The sequence below is a fragment of the Panthera tigris genome, chromosome D4 (genome assembly GCF_018350195.1).
Source record: "Panthera tigris isolate Pti1 chromosome D4, P.tigris_Pti1_mat1.1, whole genome shotgun sequence".
Classification (NCBI taxonomy): domain Eukaryota; kingdom Metazoa; phylum Chordata; class Mammalia; order Carnivora; family Felidae; genus Panthera; species Panthera tigris.
Genome location: NC_056672.1, coordinates 87844344 through 87864777, shown reverse-complemented (window position 1 = coordinate 87864777; position 20434 = coordinate 87844344). Strand labels below are relative to the sequence as shown.

Here is a 20434-nt window from a genome sequence, read left to right as displayed (position 1 = left end):
CCTCCACCTCCTCCTCCCGGGCTCCCCGGGAAGGTTCGGTGCCAGACAGCGGCAGAGCCCCGACCCGCGCACGCGCTGGGCGCACGGGCAGTGTTAGCTGCTGTTTGGGTTACTCGCAAAACTCAACGACACCCTTGTCGTAAGCACCCGCTGCTTGCGGGGTCAGCCAGGGGGTGCTGACCAGGGCTCCAACCAGGGGGTGAGTGGCCCCATACCTAGGCAGGGCAGGCCGGGGCCCTGGAGCCGGTACCCTCTGGGGCAGCTACAGCGGTGCCCGCCTGGGGTGTTCTCACAGATCTGGTTGTAGTGACATTCGTCAGACCGCTCCAGACATTCGTCCACATCTGGGGAGGCAGGGGTGCGGACAGAGGTGGGGCCGAGCCCCTCCCCCTGCCCCCAACAGACACAGCATGCCTCTGCACATCTGGGCCTCATCCCTGTCCCCTTCTCCAACCTGAGTGCCACCAGGTAGAAGGCCCCTGCCTGCAACCACCTCTCCTCATCACACCCACTTTGGAGGGTGAGAAGGTTCCGGATCCAAAAGAAAGGAGGGGCTTTGGAGGCAGAGTCCCGGGTTTGGGCTGAGCTCTGTCATATCCCTTAGTCCCTGAGCAAGGAATTCTCCCTGTCCTGGCCTCAGTTTCCTCATCTGTGCAGAGGGGTCAGGATGGGACCTCTTCACGGGGCCATGGGGAGAAAACTGGATCGCGTGCGTGAAGCGGGTAGGAGCCTGATGGGGGGAAAGAGCGCCAAGAACTGGTAAGAGAGGAGGCGGTGAGGGCAGAGGAGCCGTCTAGGTGGACAGGGCGCTCCCTGAGGCCACGGACATGGGGTGACCTCCTCTTCTGAGTTCCGGTTCCACCAGACTTTGCCCCTTCACTAGGTGGTCCTACCACTCAGAGGAGGAGCCTGTCCGAGGAGCTGTGATCGTGATCGTGATGGGGAGGCTATGGGAGGCTGGAGCCGGAAGAGCCCCGGGGGCGGGGTCACCCTTCCAGGGGTGGCACTGAGGCACTGAGCTTCTCTTGAAGGCTCACTGCAGCCGATTCATAGCGGCTGCTGGAGAAGCTGTGTCGAGAAGGAGCCGGAGGCTGTGTCTGGGCCGGGCCACGATCCACAAGGGGAAATCGGGGAAGCGACAGCAGACGCAGCATGTGTTTGCCATCCCTGACCTGGTCCCCCTTCATGAGATGACAAACCTAAGGTCTGGACGGGAACAGACACTTGTCCCAGGGTCCTCAAATTGCCAGCGGCCAGGCCAGGCTAGGCCAGGCCAGGCCTCAGACCTCTTGAGTCCAGCTCAAGCTTTCTCCCCGGCCTCTCTGCTCCTTCTGCTTCCCCCGAAGGCCCAGAGTCCCCGTGGCACACAGCACCCCCTCCGCTGAACCCAGGCAACCACCGGAGCACGGACAGCCCCACCCACGTCACGCCCCTGTCACCTTCACAGCCGGCCCCGTGAGCGGCCACCCGGAAGCCAGGCCTGCAGTCGGGGAGGCAGTGGTAGGACCCGAAGAGGTTCACGCAGCGCTGTCCCTGCTGGCAAAGGTCGGCATCCCACGCGCACTCATCCACATCTGGCGGGGCGAACGGGGGCAGGGGGCTGCGTGAACGCGTGTCCCCCGGGCCCTCCTCGCCACCCTGACCCTGGCCAACCTAACTGCACAGGCTTCATCCCCCGGCCCAGGAGCCCCTGGCAAGAAGGTCCCCACCTCTCCTGTTAGCTCTTTCCAGCATGTTGCCATAGGCCTTGGCCTGGGGCACCTGATAGGAGGTTGAGGACAGTGTCCCTCGGGCACCCAGCTCAAAGCCCAGTGGGGACTTGGCCATGCCAGGCCTCCCTGGTGGAAGCAGACGGGTGCAGAGGGGAGGGTCAGCATCTGGACAGCACCTACGGTCAGATTTGTTGTCCAGAAGCTGTGTTAAGGGGACAGATGGGTGTCCACTGCGTTCCAACCCCAGCTGGCTGGAAACGACTGCCATGTTAGGAAAGCGCCTGAGGCCGTGTCCGGGCTCGGTGGGCATGTATGCATGAGCACGCAGTGGGCACGTGTATGTCTTTGGGGCTCCCCAGCACCCCCAGGACTTGAGCCTCTCTGATCTGCAGCCCTCCTAGCAGGAAGTTCCCAGGGGAAACGGGGCATCGCCACCCCCAGGCTGGCATCCGTGCCATCGGGAACGAGCCAGGTCCTGAGGCGGGTGCCCCTGGCCAGGGTCCCGGCTCTGCAGCACCCCCCACACACCCAGGCCACCTCCCAGGAGAGCCTCTGCACCCGGGCCCACTCACCTCTGCAGTTCCTGTCATCCCTGGCCAGGGCAAAGCCGGCTGGGCAGGAGCAGGAGAAGCGGCCGGGTGCGTTGTGGCAGGAGTGAGAACAGGGGCTGGGGCCGGCCGAACACTCGTCCCTGTCTGGGAAGAGGGGGGTGGGCGGGATCTGGTGGTCTGCACCCACAGGCCCTCCTGCCAGCCGGCCGGGACACATCATCCAACCCCGGCTGAGAGGCCTCCCTCGGCCATGCCAGGGGAGGGGAGGGCACTCACCCACACAAAACTCTCCCTGGGCGTCCAGCTCGAAGCCCTCTGGGCAGCCGACTTCATTCTCTTCTGCAAGGCGAAGGGGGTAGGTCCTAAGCACACAAGGGCACCGTACCCAAGGTGCCCCGGGACAGACAGCAGCCCCGGCCGAATGCGCCTCCCTCCTGCCAGCCTGGCCAGGCCGATGTCCCCTCGGCCCTGAGCCAGGCCCGTGCCCAGCCAGTCAGCGAGCCTGTTCCCAGCTCAGGCCTGGTGGAGGCGCTGGCTGTGGCTCGTGCCACACGAGCTGGCTGGACTGTAAGCTGACAGACGCAGGGGAAATCATGAAGGATGCCCACCGGATGCCCATGCGTGCAAAAGCGCACTCTGAGAATCCAGAGGAGTGGGCGTGGCCCCCGGCTGTGCCCGGGGAGGGGGGTGTGCAGAATGGGCAAATGACAGCATCTGATGGGGGCAGCGAGCACACCGAGGGGTGGCGGCAGGCTGCGGTCTGGAGACAAAAAGACCAACTACCGAAATCTCTGTAAGGACAGCATGCTGGACAGAGCAATCGATCCCCGGGTGCCCGGCGAGGGTTCTAGAGAAAACACCGCTATTCCTGATACCCTGCGAGGCAGGTGATGTTGTGCCCACTTTACAGGTGGGAACACTGAGGCTCAGAGAGGGCCAGGGCATCGCCCCCAAGGTCCCACAGCTGGGAGATGGTGTGGCTGGGTTTCAATGAGGGCCTGACTGACCCCAAAGCTACGTTCTTACCGCTGTCCCACGTTCAATGTTAAAAACAAGCGGGGACCTCAAATAATGGTAACAGATCTTTACCATCCACCGGTTGAGATTATATGGCATGTTCATGGGGGCCTCCAGGCGTTCCAACAGGGGCTCCCGGCTGCCCGGGGCGGGGGGAGCTCTGGTGCAGGCACCCTTGAGAACGGGGGGCATATGGCTGGAGTCTTGGACGTCAGCTTGGGGGGTGGACCTGGACCTTCCCCATGGGGCCTGGGGAAAAGGCTCTGGGGGGGGTTTGAACAGGAGCGGCCAGAAGAGCTGTGTCCCCGCTGGGGGTGTGGATGGTTAGACAGGACCAGGGACAGGCTGGAGATGAGTGGACCAGGGGGTGAGCTGTCCCAGTCCCCAGTTTCCGGTCCGTGGTGAGAGGGCGCAGGAGGTGGGGTGTCACCTTGGCTCTCGGCCAGGTGCATCGGGGGCCCCCGGTGGGTGTCTGGGGAGTGGAGACAAAGGACGGGGGCCTCACCAGCCTGCAGGGCTGCGGTCAGCTGGAATTGCAGGGCCTCGGCCTTGGGGTCGAAGGCCGAGCTGATAGCCGAGGCCCGCAAGCGCTGCACCAGCTGGGGCTGGAGGCCCCGGGCCGCGCTGTACTGGATGCTGTGGTTACAGCGCAGGAACGTGGGAAGGCCGTCCTGCAGGAAGTGCTGCGTGGAGCCCACGAAGAGACGGCCGGGCCCCACCTGTACATACTGCTCCTCGAAGTCCTGGAGGAGGGGGGAGGAGGGGTGGAGGGGAAGGAGGGGAAGGGGTAGGGAGGAGGGTGGGGGAAGAGGGGGGAGGAGGCAGAGGAGGGGGAGGAGGGGGGAAGGGGGGAGGAAGAGGTAGGAGAGGAGGTGGAGGGGGGGAGGGGAAGGGAGAAGAGGAGGGAAGAGGAGGAAGGGGGGAGGAGGGGAGAGGGGTAGAAGGGAAGGAGGGAAGCAGAAGGGAGAAGAGGGGGGGAGGAGGAGGAAGGGGAGGAAGAGGTAGGGGAGGAGGTAGAGGGGGAGGAGGGGAAGGGAGGAGGGGGGAAGGGGGGAGGAGGCAGAGGAGGGGAAGGAGGGGGAGGGGAAGGGAGAAGAGGAGGGGGAAGAGGGGAGGAGGGGAGAGAAGGGGTGGAAGGGAAGGAGGGGAAGCAGAATGGAGAACAAGAGGGGGAGGAAGGGGAAGAAGGGGGAGGGGAGCAGGGGGAGGGGGAGGACCAACGAGACCGAGAATGTCTGAGATTTCAACTTCCAAGGGGTAGGAGCCTTAGCCCCTCCTTCAAGGGGCCCCGGGTTGCTGGAGGTGGAAGCCTGGTAGGCCTGTCACCTCTTCCTCTAGCCGGTTGGGGACCCTTGCGCGGGTGGAGTCCCTTTGGTTTATGAAATGGGGAGGACACCTGTCCCCGAGAGGCTGGACCCAGGGCACCCTCCCACTGGGCTAAGTCCGGGCCAGGCCACGCCCCAGGCCCCGCTTGGGGTGTCAGGAGGGGACGCTTGGGGCAACACATCCCATTCGCCCCCCACCCCCACCTGCACGCCTCGGGGTGCGTCCCCACCTGCGCTTCAAGATCTGCGTCAGCCAGGCTCCCAGGGACGACGCCACTGACCACCACGTCAAGAAGCAGGAGGCCGTCGGGATCCAGGCCCCGGGCCTCCTGGGTCATCGTGAGCAACTCGCCTGTAATCACCCCCCGCCCGGCCTGGAGTCACCACGGGGGAGAGGCCCTGGGCTCGGGCCTCAGCCGCCCCGGCCCCCCGGGAGGAGACCCCTGCTCACCTGTGGCGAACTCCACGTGCGACTTCTGCAGGAAGCTGCCGCCCGTCAGAGAGTGGCCGTTCAGGGCGTCTCCGGTCTCTCCAGCCAGGGCCCAGTAGACGGGGGCGACGGTGACCAAGAGCACGCGCATCAGAGGCCCTGGACGGGGTGCGCACGGAGGCCGAGTGAGGGACCGATCCTGAGGGCCGCCACTCCCCCGCTCGAGGTCCCTCTGCAGCTCCCTATTGCCCCGGGAGGGCTCGGGCCCCCTTCCCTCCCTGCCCAGGACCAGCCCCGTGACCACCCGGGTCAGTTATTGGATCAGAACCTGGGAAAGGGTAAAAGCAAACATCTAGTTTGTGGAGCGGTGTTTGAAAACTAACAAAATACCAAGAAGGGCATGGGGGTTGGGCGCCCGGGGGGGCTCAGTCAGGTAAGTTTCTAGCTCTTGATTTCAGCTCAGGTCATGATCTCACGGTTCGTGGGTTCGAGCCCCGTGTCGGGCTCCGTGCTGACGGTGCGGAGCCTGCCTGGGATTCTCTCTCTCTTCCTCTCTCTCTGCTCCTCCCCCACCCCCCTCAAAACAGATACATAAGCATTTAAAGAAAAAAACCCAAAAAACAAGCCAAACGAAGAAGGGCACGTGACTTGCTGATAGTCCATTCAGTTCCACGAATCCTGAGGGTGACTGGTCACCCCCGAGCCTGGGACGTATGTGCTGAACCAGGTTGAAAGTCAACCAGGTCTCCTCACTCGCAGACGCCTCCCGGAAGAGGAGGGTCACTGAGTTCTGAACAAAGGGCCCCAAATTGGCTCTGGATGTGGATTCTCAGACTTGCGCGTGCTGCCCAGCCCTCCTCGACGGGGCAAGGGGTGCCTCAGTCCGGGGAAGGGGGAAACCCCACTCGCTTGGGGGGGGTCAGGGATGGTGGAGGTCAGGGATGGAATCGTTATCTGACGGCATTCGTATATCCCGATCATTTCACACTCTCTGGGTCTGATTTTTATTTCGTTTTGTTGGGAGGTAGCGGGGGTGGGGAGGAAGTGGCCTGCACCTCAATCCACTTTGGCTTCGACTCGGGTCTTAGGGGCGGTCAGAGTTTTCCTCCGGCAGTCGGGCCCTGGGCAAGCCTCAGAACACACGCTTGGCTTCCGCCTGGAGTCGGAGGGGCCCCGGTGCGGGAAGAGGCTCTGGCCCCCGCTTACCCACGCTCGCAGGGATGTGGCTGATGCCGCTCCAGATGGTGGTGACCCCAGAACGTGCCTCCTGGCGCACGCTGGTGTTGAGGCTGGCCATGCCAAATTCCTGGCCGTTGATCACCCCGGATACGCCGCCCGGCTCCCACGGGGCTCCCCTGTGAGGAGGGAAGGGGACGGCAGCGGCTTTATCCACCTCCACGCCCTCAGCATGAGCGGGTACTGTCACCCACTTCATGGAACAGGAACGGAGGCTCAGAGAGCTCAGGTGGCTCGCCCAAGGCCACACAGCTCGCGGGTGACGGACTCGATGCCCGGGGGGTCCTGGCTCTGAGGAGACCTGCACTGGCACGGGGCTAGCTTCGAACAGTGGCTCTGCTGTCACCTCCCTGGAAATCTGGGCAAGTCGGGCCCCCGAGACGCACTTGAGCGAGGAGGTGGGACCACAGATGTGCCAGAGACCTGTTGGGTTCTAAGATGCCAGCTGCTCATGATGGCGGGGTCGGCATGCTGGGGGAGCCGGGGCACCAGGCCAGGGACGGCATGCCGCCACCTGAACGTCCCCCATTCCGTCAGTGGCCTTGGCGCCCCCGCCCTGCGGCTGGTTTGGCCGGGGTGGGCCGGATCTCTCACAGCAGCCAGGCAGGTCTGCAAGCACCCACGCTTTTCAGGACTAATCAGACGGATGGTGGGGGCACAGAGGGTGCTTCCTCTGGCTAATGGGCCAGCTGTCCTGTCTGCACAGATGGCATCCTGGGGGCTGAGAGACAGAAGCTGGCCTGCCTCTTCCCCCCACCAGCTCTCTGGGGAAATTAACAACCAATTGCCCATGATCTGTCGAAAAAATAACATAAAACACTCAACGGCCAGGGTCCTTAATGGGCAAATCAGGGGGCTGGTTAATTTTGGATTCCGGGAAGCAATGCCATTTACCCAGTCCAGAGCTGGGGCTTGATGAGACCTGATGCCCATCTGGGATGTCTCTCATCAATATCTGTGGCTCTGGGGCTTATGGGGGGACAGGAACCGGCCATGAACCTACCCCCTGGCTTCTCAACAAGGGGAGGAGGAAGAAGCTGGGGTGCAGATAAGCAGCAGAATGGCCCGGCAGCTTTCGAGGGGGACAAGAAATTGGAGGCCAGGAATGACAAGCCACTGTCAACTTTCTCAGACATGGGATGACTCAGCAGGCCTCTTGCCTCCCATGAGGCCAGGCTGGGCGCCACCCAGGCTGATGGGAAACGAGGAAGAGAAGACAGCGCTCAGAGTGAGGGAGCCTTCGAAACCTCTGAATGCCTTTTACCTAGCAATGGCCTGTTGGAAGAACTCAGCCCGTAGAAATATTCAGGCCAGCGGACAGGTGCACACCACAGGGTAGTTTTCAGGGAGGAGGGTGGGGGGACTGGGAAAAAATAAAAACAAAACCCAAGCCCGTTGCTTATTTAACAAAGCCATTTGCGGGGCGCCTGGGTGGCTCAGTTGGTTGGGAGTCGAACTTCAGCTGAGCTCAGGATCTCACGGTTCGTGGGTTCAAGCCCCGCATCGGGCTCTGTGCTGATGGCTCATAGCATAGCACTTTGCTATGGTGGCCCTGAGATACTCATCCAGAAGCCATGTGCAGAGCGCTGTGGTTTGGGGCGTGAGCTTTCCAACAGGAGAGGGTAAGGACGGGACCCAGCTCTGAACTAAAGGGAGGAACCGCTCAGACCCGAGGCAGCGCGTGTGGCCGGGCGTCAGAGAACCGCTGAATTTCTGGAGCCGTGTGCGTTGGTCTTCTGTCCCGGTCCGCAGGAGATGAGGCGACCAGGGGCCACAGAGGGTCCCACAGTTGGCTGGCGGTGGGGTTCAAGTGGGTTTGCAAGCGGCAAAGTGTCGAGACCCCGCTCCGGGGCTGGAAAGGTGCCCTCTGGAGCAGCGAGGAAGTAATCTGGCCTTGGGGGCGGTGATAGATCAGTGATGGCTGTCACGGCCAGGGACAGAAATCCAAAGCCACAAATACGGCGTATTTGCTACAGAGACACTATTAACTTTCAGAAATGAGACTCAGTGACTATCCGCGGTGCGGTCGGAGTCGTTTCACGGTGGTTCAAGATAGTCCTTTTCTCTGTTTTGAAGTTTGGCCCCAGGGAGGAGGGAGCTGAACGGTGAGGCCCGGAGGTTGGGGGGGTGGTGGCAGGTGTCGTAATGCGAGAAAGCAGCATCCATCACTGTCCACCCACCATGGCCTAAGTCACAGACTTTTGCCAGCAACCCCCAAAGTGGGCACCAGGGCACCTGGTTTTATTCTGCCCACTTCACAGCGCTGTGGAATATCCAGAGAGAGGACACTGTCTGTGCCGATACGAGCGGCAAACACTTAGCATCTCGGAGCCTCAGTTTCCCCAGCTGTAAAGGGCAGGGTGGGTAAGGTGACCCAAAAGGCCTTTTTCCTCCTAAGTCTGTGATTCTAAGCGAAGGGAAGAGTCGGGGGGGGATGGTGGTGCTGGCAGGACAGGGGGCCACGTCCCCCCGACGAAGCAGGAGATCCCGCCCGCCTCTGTCCACAAAGGTCTGAGCGGCGACACCCCGTACCTCTCACGGCCAGGACCGCTCGGGCCGTGGCAGAGCCCAGAAGGTTGTGAGCGACGCACTCGTAGATGCCCGCATCCTGGGCCTCCACTCGCTGCAGCCACAGGCCCCCGTCGGGCAGGGTCTGGAGCCGCCGGCCGGCCCGCACGGGCTGGCCCGCACGCAGCCACTCCACGGTGGGCACCGGCTCTCCCGAGGCCTGACACTGTAGGGCCACGTCGTCCCCAGATCTCGCCGTCACGTCCCGGGGCTCCACCCGGAACACCGGGGCGCCTGTGGGAAGCCCAGGGCAGCTGTTAGGAACGTTTGGTTATTTTCGTATGTTCAGCTGCTGCTTGTTCATTCAGACGGCTTAGAAAATGCAGAGGTAGAAAGGAGAAAACAGAATCATGAGTGAGCATCACATCCCATCACCGTTCTGAGTACGCCTTTCCAGACACCGTTTCCGTAGAATATGACTGCATGGCTCATAGCTGCTTCCTTCCTTCCTTTTTCACCCCACAATAAATCCTAACTACCTTTCCGTGCCATGAGATACTCGTTTTCAGTGCCTCCCTTCGTTTGGGTCCCTCACGGGGATGTTTCTAACGATGCCAGATGGGAGACGGGGGCCCCGTCACCGACCGTGGGTGAGTCTCACCAAGTCTCTCCCTGGCCCTCCGTTTTCTCGTCTGAGAGACGGCAATCCCTGTCCGCCTGCTACCTCAGACCCTCCGAAACGGCTGGAAAGAAGACACTCGTGATAGCATTTTGGCTTCTCCATGCGTCCCAAACCATAGCATTCTGATCCAAGAAATCCCTTTCCGTCTTAAACCCCCGAACGTAATCATGTCTGCAAAGATCCCTTCTCCAAATAAGACCACGTTCTCGCCTGGGAGGCGAGGACACGGTCGCTCAAATGTCGGGGGGGGGCCACTTGTCAGCCTACCACGGCCAATGTCTCCTAACGCTGAACACATGCCTATCGTGTGGCCCGGCCACTCTCGGACGGACACCCGAACGGAAAGGTGCATGCGTGACCGCCAAAGGCACGCGTCACCTGCCGAAGCAGCGCGGCCCGTAACTGCCCCCACGTGGAGGGGACCATACAAACCGTGACGTGTCCGCACAGCGGCGAGCCATACCGCAACGGGGACGACGGGTGAGCCACTTCCGTGTGCGAGCTCACGCGGCGCTGTGCACAAGAAGCCGGACACGAGAGCGCACGCGATGGGGTTTCGTTGCAACGACGGTCAAAAAATAAGCAAGAGCAAGACGCTGGCCGTGGCCGCGTGAAGAGGTCAGCAAATGCACAACTTGACAGAATTATCCAAACCAACTACTTCAGGGCTCTAGAAGTCAACGGAAGGCAAGCCACAAATGGAGAATCACTGACCCACGAAAAGCTTCCAGAACTTTGGGCGAGAACAGTGGAGGCGTGTGGCCTGGGCCTGCTCCCATCCGCCACCCCTACTCTTGAGCTGGGGGCGGGGCTGGCCGTGAGACCCCAGCTTTTGCTATCACAAGGGGCCGATCCGATTTGCGGGAGGAGACGATGCGGGGGTTTTGTGGGGGGAGGGGCAGAAGTGACAGGAAGCAAGCAGGGAACTGACGCCTCTGCTGGCCTGCGGAGACCGGGGGACCCGCCGGAAGCTTAACGAGAAGAGCCTGGAAACGAGGGAGCCCTGGAAAGGCCAGACGGGGTCTCTACACATCCCTGGCTGCTGTGGACGGCGTGCACCTGTGCGGGGATCTGGGCGGGGGTGGGCCAGGAGGAGTCAAGGCCGAGGTCCCCTCAACACCTGCCCCAACTCTGACTCACCCAGATGCTTGGATGGGGGGTGGGGGGGGGCGAGGCCTTAGTTTCTTGGCCTTTAACCGTTAGCAAGTTTGACCGGGGTACGTCTTGGGGCAGAACTTCTCCGGGTTTATCCTGTTTGCGTCTTGCTCGAATTTTGTAGCCTTACGTCTTTTGTGACAACTTTTCGGCTCTGGCGTCTCTGGGTATTTTCTCACCCCTTTCTCCTTTCCTTCCGGGACCCTAATGCCACGATGTCAGGTCTTGGCTTCGTCCCACACTGGCTCTGAGGCTCTTCTGGTTGTCCTGGTCGAGTCTGTTCTCTCTCTGTGGTTCCGACTAGGCGAATTCTATTGTTACGCCTACAAGTCGCTAATTCTTCCTTCTGTCCTATTCATATCTGTTCACACCCATCCACTGAGGTTTTCATTTTATGGAAGTTGGGTCCTAAGACTTCCCTTCGTTTCTTCTTCATAGCTACTATTTCTTAAGATTTTTAAAAAATGTGTATTTATTTATTTTGAGAGAGAGAGAGAGAGAGAACACACGCAGGGGAGGGGAAGAGAGAGAGAGAGAGAGAGACAGAATCCCAAGCAGGTTCTGCACGGTCCGTGCAGAGCCCGACGTGCGGCTCGAACTCCCAAACCGTGAGATCGTGACCTGAGCGGAAATCAAGAGTCAGACGCTTAACGGACTGAGCCACCCAGGCGCCCCCATTTAACCATTTTTTAAGTTGTACAGTTCAGTAGCGTGGAGCACGTTCACATCACCGCCGTCCATTTCCAGGACCCTCTCGTCTTGGAAAATTGAAACTCTAGATCCATTCAACCACGTCTCCCCATTGCCACCGACCCCCGCCCCGCCGGCCGCCGCCATTCTGCTTTTCGTTTCTACGCATTTGACAACTCTGGTCACCTCACAGAACTGGAATCACACAGCGTTTGTCTTTTTGTGACCGCCCTCCTTCCCCTGACAACCTCAAGTTTCGTTCATGCACCAGGTGTCAGAATTTCCTTCTTTTTAAAGGGTGAGTAACATTCCAGGGTACGAATGGGTGAATTTTGCAGTGTATATATTGACAAAGCTGTTTTTTGTTTTTGTTTTAAAGCGATCTGTATGCCCAACATGGGGCTCGAACTCACGGCCCCAAGGTCAAGCGTCGCAGGCTCTGTTGACTGAGCCAGCCAGGCAGCCCAAGCTGTTATTTCTTTTAAAGGCAAAACCCTGGGGGCGCCTGGGTGGCTCAGTCGGTGAAGCACCTGACTCTTGATTTCGGCTCAGGTCATGATCTCACGGTTTGTGGGATGGAGCCCTGTGTCGGGCTCTGTGCTGACAGTACGGAGCCTGCTTACGGTTCCCTCTCCCTCCCCCCATCCCTCCCCCGCTCTCGCACAGGCGTTCTTCCTCCCCCTCTCTCAAAAAAAAAAGCAAAACTCCGGACAGGGTAAGTTACCTGGGGCAGGGCATTGACTAGAAAGGGGGTACAGATAGAAGTGTCTGGAAGCTGGCAGTAGTCTGTTTTTCTATTTTTGCTCTGGGTCAACTCGGTAGGTTCACATGATAAACATTCATTGAACTGTTCACTTCTAACATGTATTGTCCCTATGTATGTTAATCTTCAGGAAAAAGTTTTATTAAACACCTCTAGGCGGTTTCACAGCATTACTTCGAGGCTCAGACAGTGCTTTGTAATCTGCAAGCTACTTGGCAAATGCAAGAGCTGTCCCTGCGATCTTGTTGATGGTTGTGAGTTTGAACAAATGGGTCCCCCCGGGGCCTGGCTGTCGGGTCCCTGGATATTCATTAGCCCTCACCCCGCTCCCCATTCCCCAACTGGGAAGCCATTTCATAGGACTTCAATTGTGTTTTCTGAGTAAATACTTGTAAGAGAGTTCCAAGTCCCTGGCCCTGCCTTTTTTAAGTTTGTTTATTCATTTTGAAAGAGCTGTGCGAGCAGGGGAGAGGCTGAGAGAGACGGAGAGAGAGAGAGAATCCCAAGCAGGCTCTGTGCTACCAGCACAGAGACAGCCGCGGGGCTCGAACCCACAAACGGTGAGATCATGACCTGAGCTAAAATCTATAGAGCCGGACGCTTAACTGACTGAGCCGGCCAGGTGCCCCTCTGCCCTCCGTTCTTGTCAGACAGCCGGGGACACGCGCCGGGCGCCCACTCTGCACTGTCCCCCCCCCCCGCCGGGGCCCAGGGGAGGGGGAGGGGGAGGCCGAGACTCACTCTGCAGCACGAGGGTCACCACTTTCTCCACTGCGCCCATCTCATTCTCCGCCAGGCACTGGTACCGACCCGCGTCGTCCATCTGCAGGTGGGGTGGGGGGAGAGCAGGTGTTCAGGGGAGCAGGAGGAAGGGGACCGTGCACAGTGAAGGATCATCACTCCGTGGCACGTTACTGAAAACCAGGGGTCTGTGGTGAAGCAAGTCTGGGAAACACGGAGTCGAGACGACACCCTGCTTCTGGCCGCAGGATTCCTCGGGGCTCTTATGGTGCTGGAGTGCAGCGAGCCTTCCAGAAGGGAGACGGTTTGCAGTGTTTCCCCGGCTTAGTGAGAGGGAAGCTTTTCCCACGGGGCACGCACCACCCTGGCCACTGGGGAAACTCAGGAAGAACAAGGCTCGGCTTCACCTCTGAACGGCAGCTGGGGGACGGGCTGAGGCCGCCGTCTACACCCGGGAGGTGACGGCCTGGATGCTGCACCCAAGGGGACTGCCGGGACAGCCCAGCATGCAGGTAAGAGTGGAGATTTGGGGGTCAGATCGGGATGGGGCCGAACCCTGGCTCCGCTGCTGACCACACCCGACTTGTGACCAGTACACCGTGTCTTTGGAGCGAATCATCTCCCCGTCGCCAAATGCGGATTATAACCGCTGAGAGCGGCGGAAGCATTACAGGAAATCATGTTCGTCAAAGCCAAAGTATCGCCAGTGCCTGGCCCGTGGTAGACACTCGGGTCACCTTAGCGGGCAAGATCGAGGGCCCCTAAGAAGAGCCTGACAGGACGGGATTGTGGATTTCTGCATGATCACCGGGACCCGGGACACAGGAGGGGAGGTGAACGGGTCTGGCCCGAGACCCAAGGCTTTGTAAACAGCACGGAGCAGGGGTCAGGAGAGCTGGGATGGGGTCCTGCCTTGGGAACTTAACTGTTGTGGGCCTCTCTGAGCCTCAGTGTCTTTATCTGTAAAATGGGGCACTCTTACTGGTCTCCTCCGCCCCAAGGGGCTGTTAATAATATTTATTGGCATGACCCGGGGGCCAGTCACTCTTGAATACCGGTGTGGGTCATCTCGCTGATTTCTTACTGCAAACCTATAAGGTAGAAACAACCGGTAGCCCCGCTGAATGGCTGGGGTGACTGAGGCACAGAGAAAAGTCACTGGCTGGAGGGCACTCTAGTTTGTTGGGGTGGAGAATCTGGGAGGTGGGCAGGACAGTGCTTTGCAGACTGTAGAGGACGGTGGCCAACACTAAGAACCCTCCCAAGCCATCACAAAAGGCTGCGGTTGTCCTGGGTGGCCCCGCCCCGAGGCACCAGGTCCTTCCTTGCCTCTGTCCTGTGGATGGTCAGCGAGCCATTCTGCAGCCGGTGCCGGAGACGGCTGCCCCGGAGCGGAAGGCCGTCTTTGATCCAGCGGATGTCGGGCGCAGGGGCTCCACGGACCACGCAGTCCAGCTGGACGCTGCTCCCCACGGGCTCCACCAGGTAGGAGAAGGCCTCCCCTTGCAGGACAGGAGCTTCTGCTCGAGGTGACATCAGACAAGGGGTCAGAAAGGTTCCCTCAAGGCTCAGCCTCCCATAAGACAACTTCCGTGGCACGGGTCAAACGAAACAGACTGCCGGGAACGCCGATTTGAAACCGAGTGGGAACAGTGCCGTGATCGATTGGTGATGCCTGAGACGGGCCCAGGAATGGCAGGCAGTGCGAGGAGTGTCATATGCTTGCCCGCCTGGATGGATTATCCCAGCTGCAGGGTACCTGCCGGGGACTTTGGAAAACAAGGACTACCTAGCCACTGGGACACCTCGGTTGGACACAGCAACACTAAGACGCCCCTGATCCTCACTTCGTGCAAGCGAATCCTAAACCACTCTCGGATGCCCCGTGTCAGTTTTCCATGCTTGCTGGTTTCCTGAGATCGAAACCGGCCGCGGCCGTGTCCCAGTGCCTTGGGTGGCTCGTTCCCTTCCATCAAGCTCTACCCCTCCCATCCTGAAATCAAGCAAACTAGGTCATGGCATCTCGGAGGGTTAGCATGCTGCTCTTGACCAAGCAGGGCCCTGGGGGACAACTGGTAGGCTGGCCAGCTTCAGGCGTTTTTCTGCCAGGACACCTTGGTCCCCGTGCCCTCCTTCTACACTGGCACCGTGCAGCTGATGGAGGTGTAGGCCAGCGGGTCAGATCTCATTCTACCCGCGGCCAAGTCATCTGGGGAGCCGAGAAAAATACTGATGCTGGGGCCTCACCCCAGGGAGGCTGGTTTTGAGAGCCAGGGCTGGCACCTGGGCCTCTCAGCATTTTATAAAGTCCCCCAGGGCACCCCAAGCCACCGTCAGGGCGGAGGGTTACTAGTTCAGAGGCCAGGAGATTGATTTCTTAGAAAAACTAACAGATTGGGTCTAGTGGAGGTCTCAAGAAATCCACACGGCTCACGCCCTACCCTTCACGTGGACGAAGCTGACGGCCTGCACGCGGCCCACTCTGTTCTCGGCCCAGCAGACGTAGGTCCCGCTGTCCTCTCTGGTGACTGCCACCCGCTGCAGCGTGCTGCCCCCGTCCTGTTCGGACACCCCGTCTGGTGGAAAAAGAGATGCCCCAGAGGGTTCTGAGCCCAGGGTTCCAGGGACCTCCTGCCCCAAATACTTAACCCGGGCCGGGCACCCAGCAGGTGTTTGACAAAGACACAGAAAACAGGTGTCTCTTCCCGAGGGTGGAAGGCTGACCACGTCAGGCCCATTCACAGCAGGCCCAGGCCATGTTAGAGGATGAGGTTGAAGGACCAGCCTTCCGCAACTTTCAGGTCCACACCGCGAGCTTGTTGCGGGGCTGAGGGTAGGTCTTTGGGGGCCTATTAATCTGCACTTCCTGCATTAAACCAGTTGGCCCTCAGTACCCCTCTTATCTCCATTTTGAGACGAGGCAGCTGGGCTCAGAGAGGCTGAATCACTCCCCCAAACGCCCACCCCAGGAGCTGGTGGGGTCAGGGCGATGCCTTCTTTACAGGTGCACGGAGGCGAGCTTCCGCGCCCGGACTCCGGTTTAGGAGCGCCTGAAAACACCATCTTAAAAAGTTTTGTATTTTATTTTTTAAAAGTAGGCTCCACGCCCAACCAGGGGCTTGAACTCACATCCCTGAGATCAAGAGTCACACGTTCCTCTGACTGAGCCAGCCAGGCGCCCCTGAAAATATCATTTTGCGGTGGAGGGGACTCAGCCATTCGCCAGTTCGGCAGACGTTCATCGAACACCCACTCTGGACCCTGTGCCCTGTGAGGGCCCCGTGCCTCCCTCAACATCACCTGGGGACCAGGAAAGGGGTCTGCCGAGGGGCCCAGCAGTGCTGGGGTGTGACACGTGCTCCCTCCCGGGCCCTGAGGTCTCTGGGGCTGAGTCTTTTCTGCAGGTGGCTTCTTGTCAGGTCTGACATGTGACTGGTCACATATGGCCACACCTGTGTTTGCTCGGTGCCCCCCCGCAGAGGGCCAAGTCTGGAGACCCAGCACCCACCAGGCTGACGGACACCCTCTTCCTCTCTACTAAGCGGGGTCTCCCCACCTGTCGGCCCTCCTCCCAGGAGACCCCCACCACCCGCTCCCAATAGGCCCAGACCCGTGACAGGTCGGTCGTTGACGGTCCAGCCGATGCGGGGGGTCGGGCTGCCCCGGGCCGCACAGCGAAGCCACAGCCTGTCCCCGACGCGTAGGCTGCGGTCCCCGGGCAGGGTGGTGAAGACGGGCAGTGCCAGGATGGTGAGATGAACACGGTGGCGGGCGCGGCCCACCGTGTTCTCGGCCACACACGTGTAGGTTCCAGCATCCTGGCCCTGCGGGCAGAGGAGGGGTCGGCCTGAGAACTGCCCCCACCCCAGCTCCTAGGGACCCATTCTCCCCGAGGTCCCCTCGGAGCGTGCAGCCCAGAGAGGTGAAGTGCTTTGCTCAAGGTCACACAGCTGCAGTAAACGGCTCCCTTTCACCACCGCCCCATGGCCCCCCTTACAGCCTTCATGAGACTCGGCGAAGGTCACCCGCACCCGCTCATCCGTGCTCCCATCATCCCTGAGGTCCTGTGTTTGCTGCCCTTTGTACAGAGGGCTCAGCCAAGCTCTGAGAAGTTCCACGGTGCTCTCCGGCACAGCTAGCTCACTCACCACTGTCCGAGGACCTTGTGACCCTGCCCTGCAGCAGGTGTGTGCCCTGAGCAACCACCGCCCCGGCTGGAGAGGCGCCCATTTGTAACTGTGGAACCCGAGTGCTGTCCGAGAAGGTGGTCGGGGCTCCCACCCACGCCCCTGGCTCAGGTCAACAACAACGCGTGGTTGAGGACAACCAGTCTGGGGACACAAAGTCAGCTCTGTGTCCCGCCCCCCCACCCCACCCCATCCAGGGCTCCTTCTCTCCCTCAGGCATTAGCTACTGAGGTCCAGGTTCGAATCTTGGTTCTGCCTCTCGGCAACGGCGTGCCTCGGGAAAACTGGATACGCTCTGAGCCTCAGTTTCTTCATCTGTACTTGGGGATTATGATACCTATTTCCCCAGATTGCTGGGATTAGAAGCTGCATAGCGCTCAGCACGGGGCGTGACAAACGGGGTGCTCGGCCGGCGTTTTCCGCTCCTGCCGTTACCATTAGACCCCTCGGTGCTACACAGGGAGGGAGCCACACCTCCAAGTTCTTCACCAGCAGCTCCCCAGAAGGCTGGATGGTGAACTTCCCCTCGGCCCCGGACACAGGCTGGCCGTCTTTTTCCCAGGTGATGGTGGGCTCAGGACTGCCGCTGGCCCGGCAGGGCAAGAGGACGTGGGAGCCTTCGGTGGTGGACAGGTCAGGGAGGCCAGTCTTGATCACGGGCGGGACTGTGGGGGGAGAGAGAGGTCCGCTTGGGGGTGAGGGCGGGCTGCCCCCGCTCCAGCGCCCTTGGCAGTTGGCGTGCCCCTCGCCCCTTCCTCCACCGACCCTGTCACAGGCCACGGCCCATGGTCTGGACCATTTGGGGACTGCTGAGTTTGGTGAAGCTGTGACGGGGTGATCCCAGCGCACACACACACACACACACACACACAAGCACGCACACACAATGACTAAAGGGACAGAAATGGTTATGGTTGCCGGAGCGCCGAAACGAGTGAGGGAGGCCCAGACCACTGGCTCAGCAAAGGTCAGAGGAGGCAGAGGGACCCGAGGCACTGTCTAAAGGGAGACCTTGGGCACAAAACGGGAGAAGGCGTTTTTTTCCCCTCACTTCCTTCTCGAGCACAAGCCAGGCTGGCACGGGGGAGGATGCAGGGACCTGTCCTGCCCGGGACGCCAAAGCCCCTAGCTCGCCGGGGTCCACCTCAGCCCCCTTCCCTGGGCCCACCTTGCACCACCAGCCGTGTTTTCCCGATAGCACTGCCTGCGCTGTTCTGGGCAATGCAAAAATAGTTCCCGGAATCCTCCGGGCTGGCGTGGATAATCCGAAGCTGTCCACCGGGTAGGACCTGCGTACTCGCTCCTGGATTTGGGGGGGGGGGGGAATCGGGGGTTGGTGGCTGAGCCAGCAGGACCACCGAGGAGAGCAGGAGGGCCGTGTGGACTGTTCTGTTTGAGCGGGTAGCAAGTGACTCGTTGTGGTCACAGGGTGATGGGGGCGGACAGAGACCCGGAGTCCAGCCGGCTTGCCCCGCTCCCCAGCCTCCCAAGTCAGCCACCGAGTGCTCCAGCAGAGTCTCAAGCTCTGGCTGGTGAACAGACACAAGCTGGCAGGAGGGAAAGGCGGGCCAGGGCTTTCTGGGAGCAGGCGGGAGGATCCCGGGCCCAGATGATTCTTCCCTTCCCGGTGCTGGGGAGACTCACCTGCGGGAATGCTGAGCCCCTCCTTCTGCCAGGTGATGCTCGGCTGGGGGATGCCCGAAGCCACACAGGAAAGCAGTACCTCCTCGGCCACCAGTGCCCGGACCACGCTGGGCAGAGGCTTCACCACGGGGGAGGCTGCAAGGGAACGGGGGCCACAGAGGTCCCTGGGGATGCCTTCAGAGAGAGAAGCCTCTAAAAGGACCAGGGGATTCCCGAAGTCTTGGCACTGGAGGACAGAGGCGGGCTGAGGTTTTTCTCCCACAGAATCCCATCAGGGAGGCAGAGCAGAGAGGCAGGTCGGGGTGCCTGGAACCCGGCCCCCCGCACCCCCACGCGCCTGCCTCTAGCTCTCCACCTGCTGGGGGGCCCTTACCTTGCACAGCGAGGACCACGTGCTTGTGGGCCACGCCCGCAGAGTTGCGGGCCGTGCAGGTGTAGCGGCCAGCGTGGACGGGGAGGGCCTGCCCGATCTCCAGGGCACCTGTGGGTGGCAACGGGGCCCGCGGAGAGGGGCGAGGGGACTCAGGACGGACGTCCCTAGTGACGGCTGGCAGGGCTCTTACATCCCCCCCCACCCGGGTGTCTCTCTATTGCTGGCCACTCGACCTGCCTCCCTGCCCGTTTGTAAGCAGCACCGGAAAACCCGGGTTCCGGGCCTGCCTACGCTCCCTGTCTGGAGCATAGCGGTGGGCAAGTCCCTTCCGCTCTAGGGGCCTCAGTTTCCCCACGTGTACAGTGAGGAATGAGACAGGATGGTCTCTCGAAGCTGCAGGCTATGATGTTCCAGGACCTGCCGCTGCCCTGCCTAGAGTCCCTGGCCCACCGGTAGTTCCTTAGACCCTCACCCTGCTACCCTTGCCGTGTTCTGCTCAAAAACTTGCCTCCTCCGGGCAGCCTCCCCAGACGACTGCTTTATCCGTCCTCTCTTTACCTTTTCTTTCTTAGTCTTGGCTGCTCAACGAACACCGTCTGAACCTTCCTGGACCACCCCAGCCCCAGATAGAACCAGAACCTCAGCTTCTTGTACATGACGGGCTTCCCCGTAACTGCTGGTCAGAAGAAAGGGTTCTACTTCTTCAGAAGAGTTTGAAAACCGCAGATCTGGCCAGCGGTGCTCAGACTTCACGAGTTCACCAGCTAACCAACTAACAAATAAATGCCATTTGGAGAACCCCCGTAAAGTTGCCAACTTTTAACTTTGACGAGCAAAGACGTTTCCAAATCACCCATCTACTATCACCTTGATCTCATAGAAGAAAGGAACTTCCAACACTAAAATAGCAGGAAAAGCATAATTGCAGGGAGCCTGGGTGGCTCGGTTGGTTGAGCGCCTGACACCTGATTTCAGCTCAGGTGGTGATCTCAAGGTTCATGGGATCGAGCCCCGCGTCGGGCTCTGTGCTGACAGCTCGGAGCCCGGAGCCCGCTTCAGATTCTGGGTCTCCCTCTCTCTCTGCCCCTCCGCCACTCACGCTCTCTCTCTCAAAAATAAATATTAAAAAAAATTAAAAAAAGAAAAGCATAATTAAAAAAATTTTAAACATTTTTATTTATTTTCGAGAGACAGAGAGAGACACAGCATGAGCAGGGGAGGGGCAGAGACAGAGGGAGACACAGAATCTGAAGCAGGCTCTGGGCTCCGAGCTGTCAGCACAGAGCCCGATGTGGAGCTCGAACCCACCTGCTGTGAGATCGTGACCTGGGCCGAAGTCGGATGCTTAACCGACTGAGCCACCCAGGCGCCCCGAAAAGCGTAATTTCAGAATAAAGGAAAATCCTTCCAATGAGCTCAA

General features: G+C 60.2%; 1 protein-coding gene across 1 annotated transcript in view; it reads right to left on the bottom strand.

Annotated features, from left to right (window-relative positions):
- Positions 1-20434, bottom strand: part of HMCN2 (hemicentin 2) — a 143965-nt gene that overhangs the window by 4210 nt on the left and 119321 nt on the right. The window contains 18 exon segments of the mRNA XM_042963505.1: positions 216-344; positions 1440-1574; positions 2285-2407; positions 2540-2602; positions 3786-4023; positions 4836-4957; positions 5057-5194; positions 6242-6373; positions 6376-6390; positions 8804-9073; positions 12811-12892; positions 14140-14330; positions 15252-15386; positions 16421-16634; positions 17472-17662; positions 18166-18300; positions 18642-18776; positions 19015-19122. Of these exon segments, the coding sequence (XP_042819439.1) occupies positions 216-344; positions 1440-1574; positions 2285-2407; positions 2540-2602; positions 3786-4023; positions 4836-4957; positions 5057-5194; positions 6242-6373; positions 6376-6390; positions 8804-9073; positions 12811-12892; positions 14140-14330; positions 15252-15386; positions 16421-16634; positions 17472-17662; positions 18166-18300; positions 18642-18776; positions 19015-19122 (2556 nt within the window).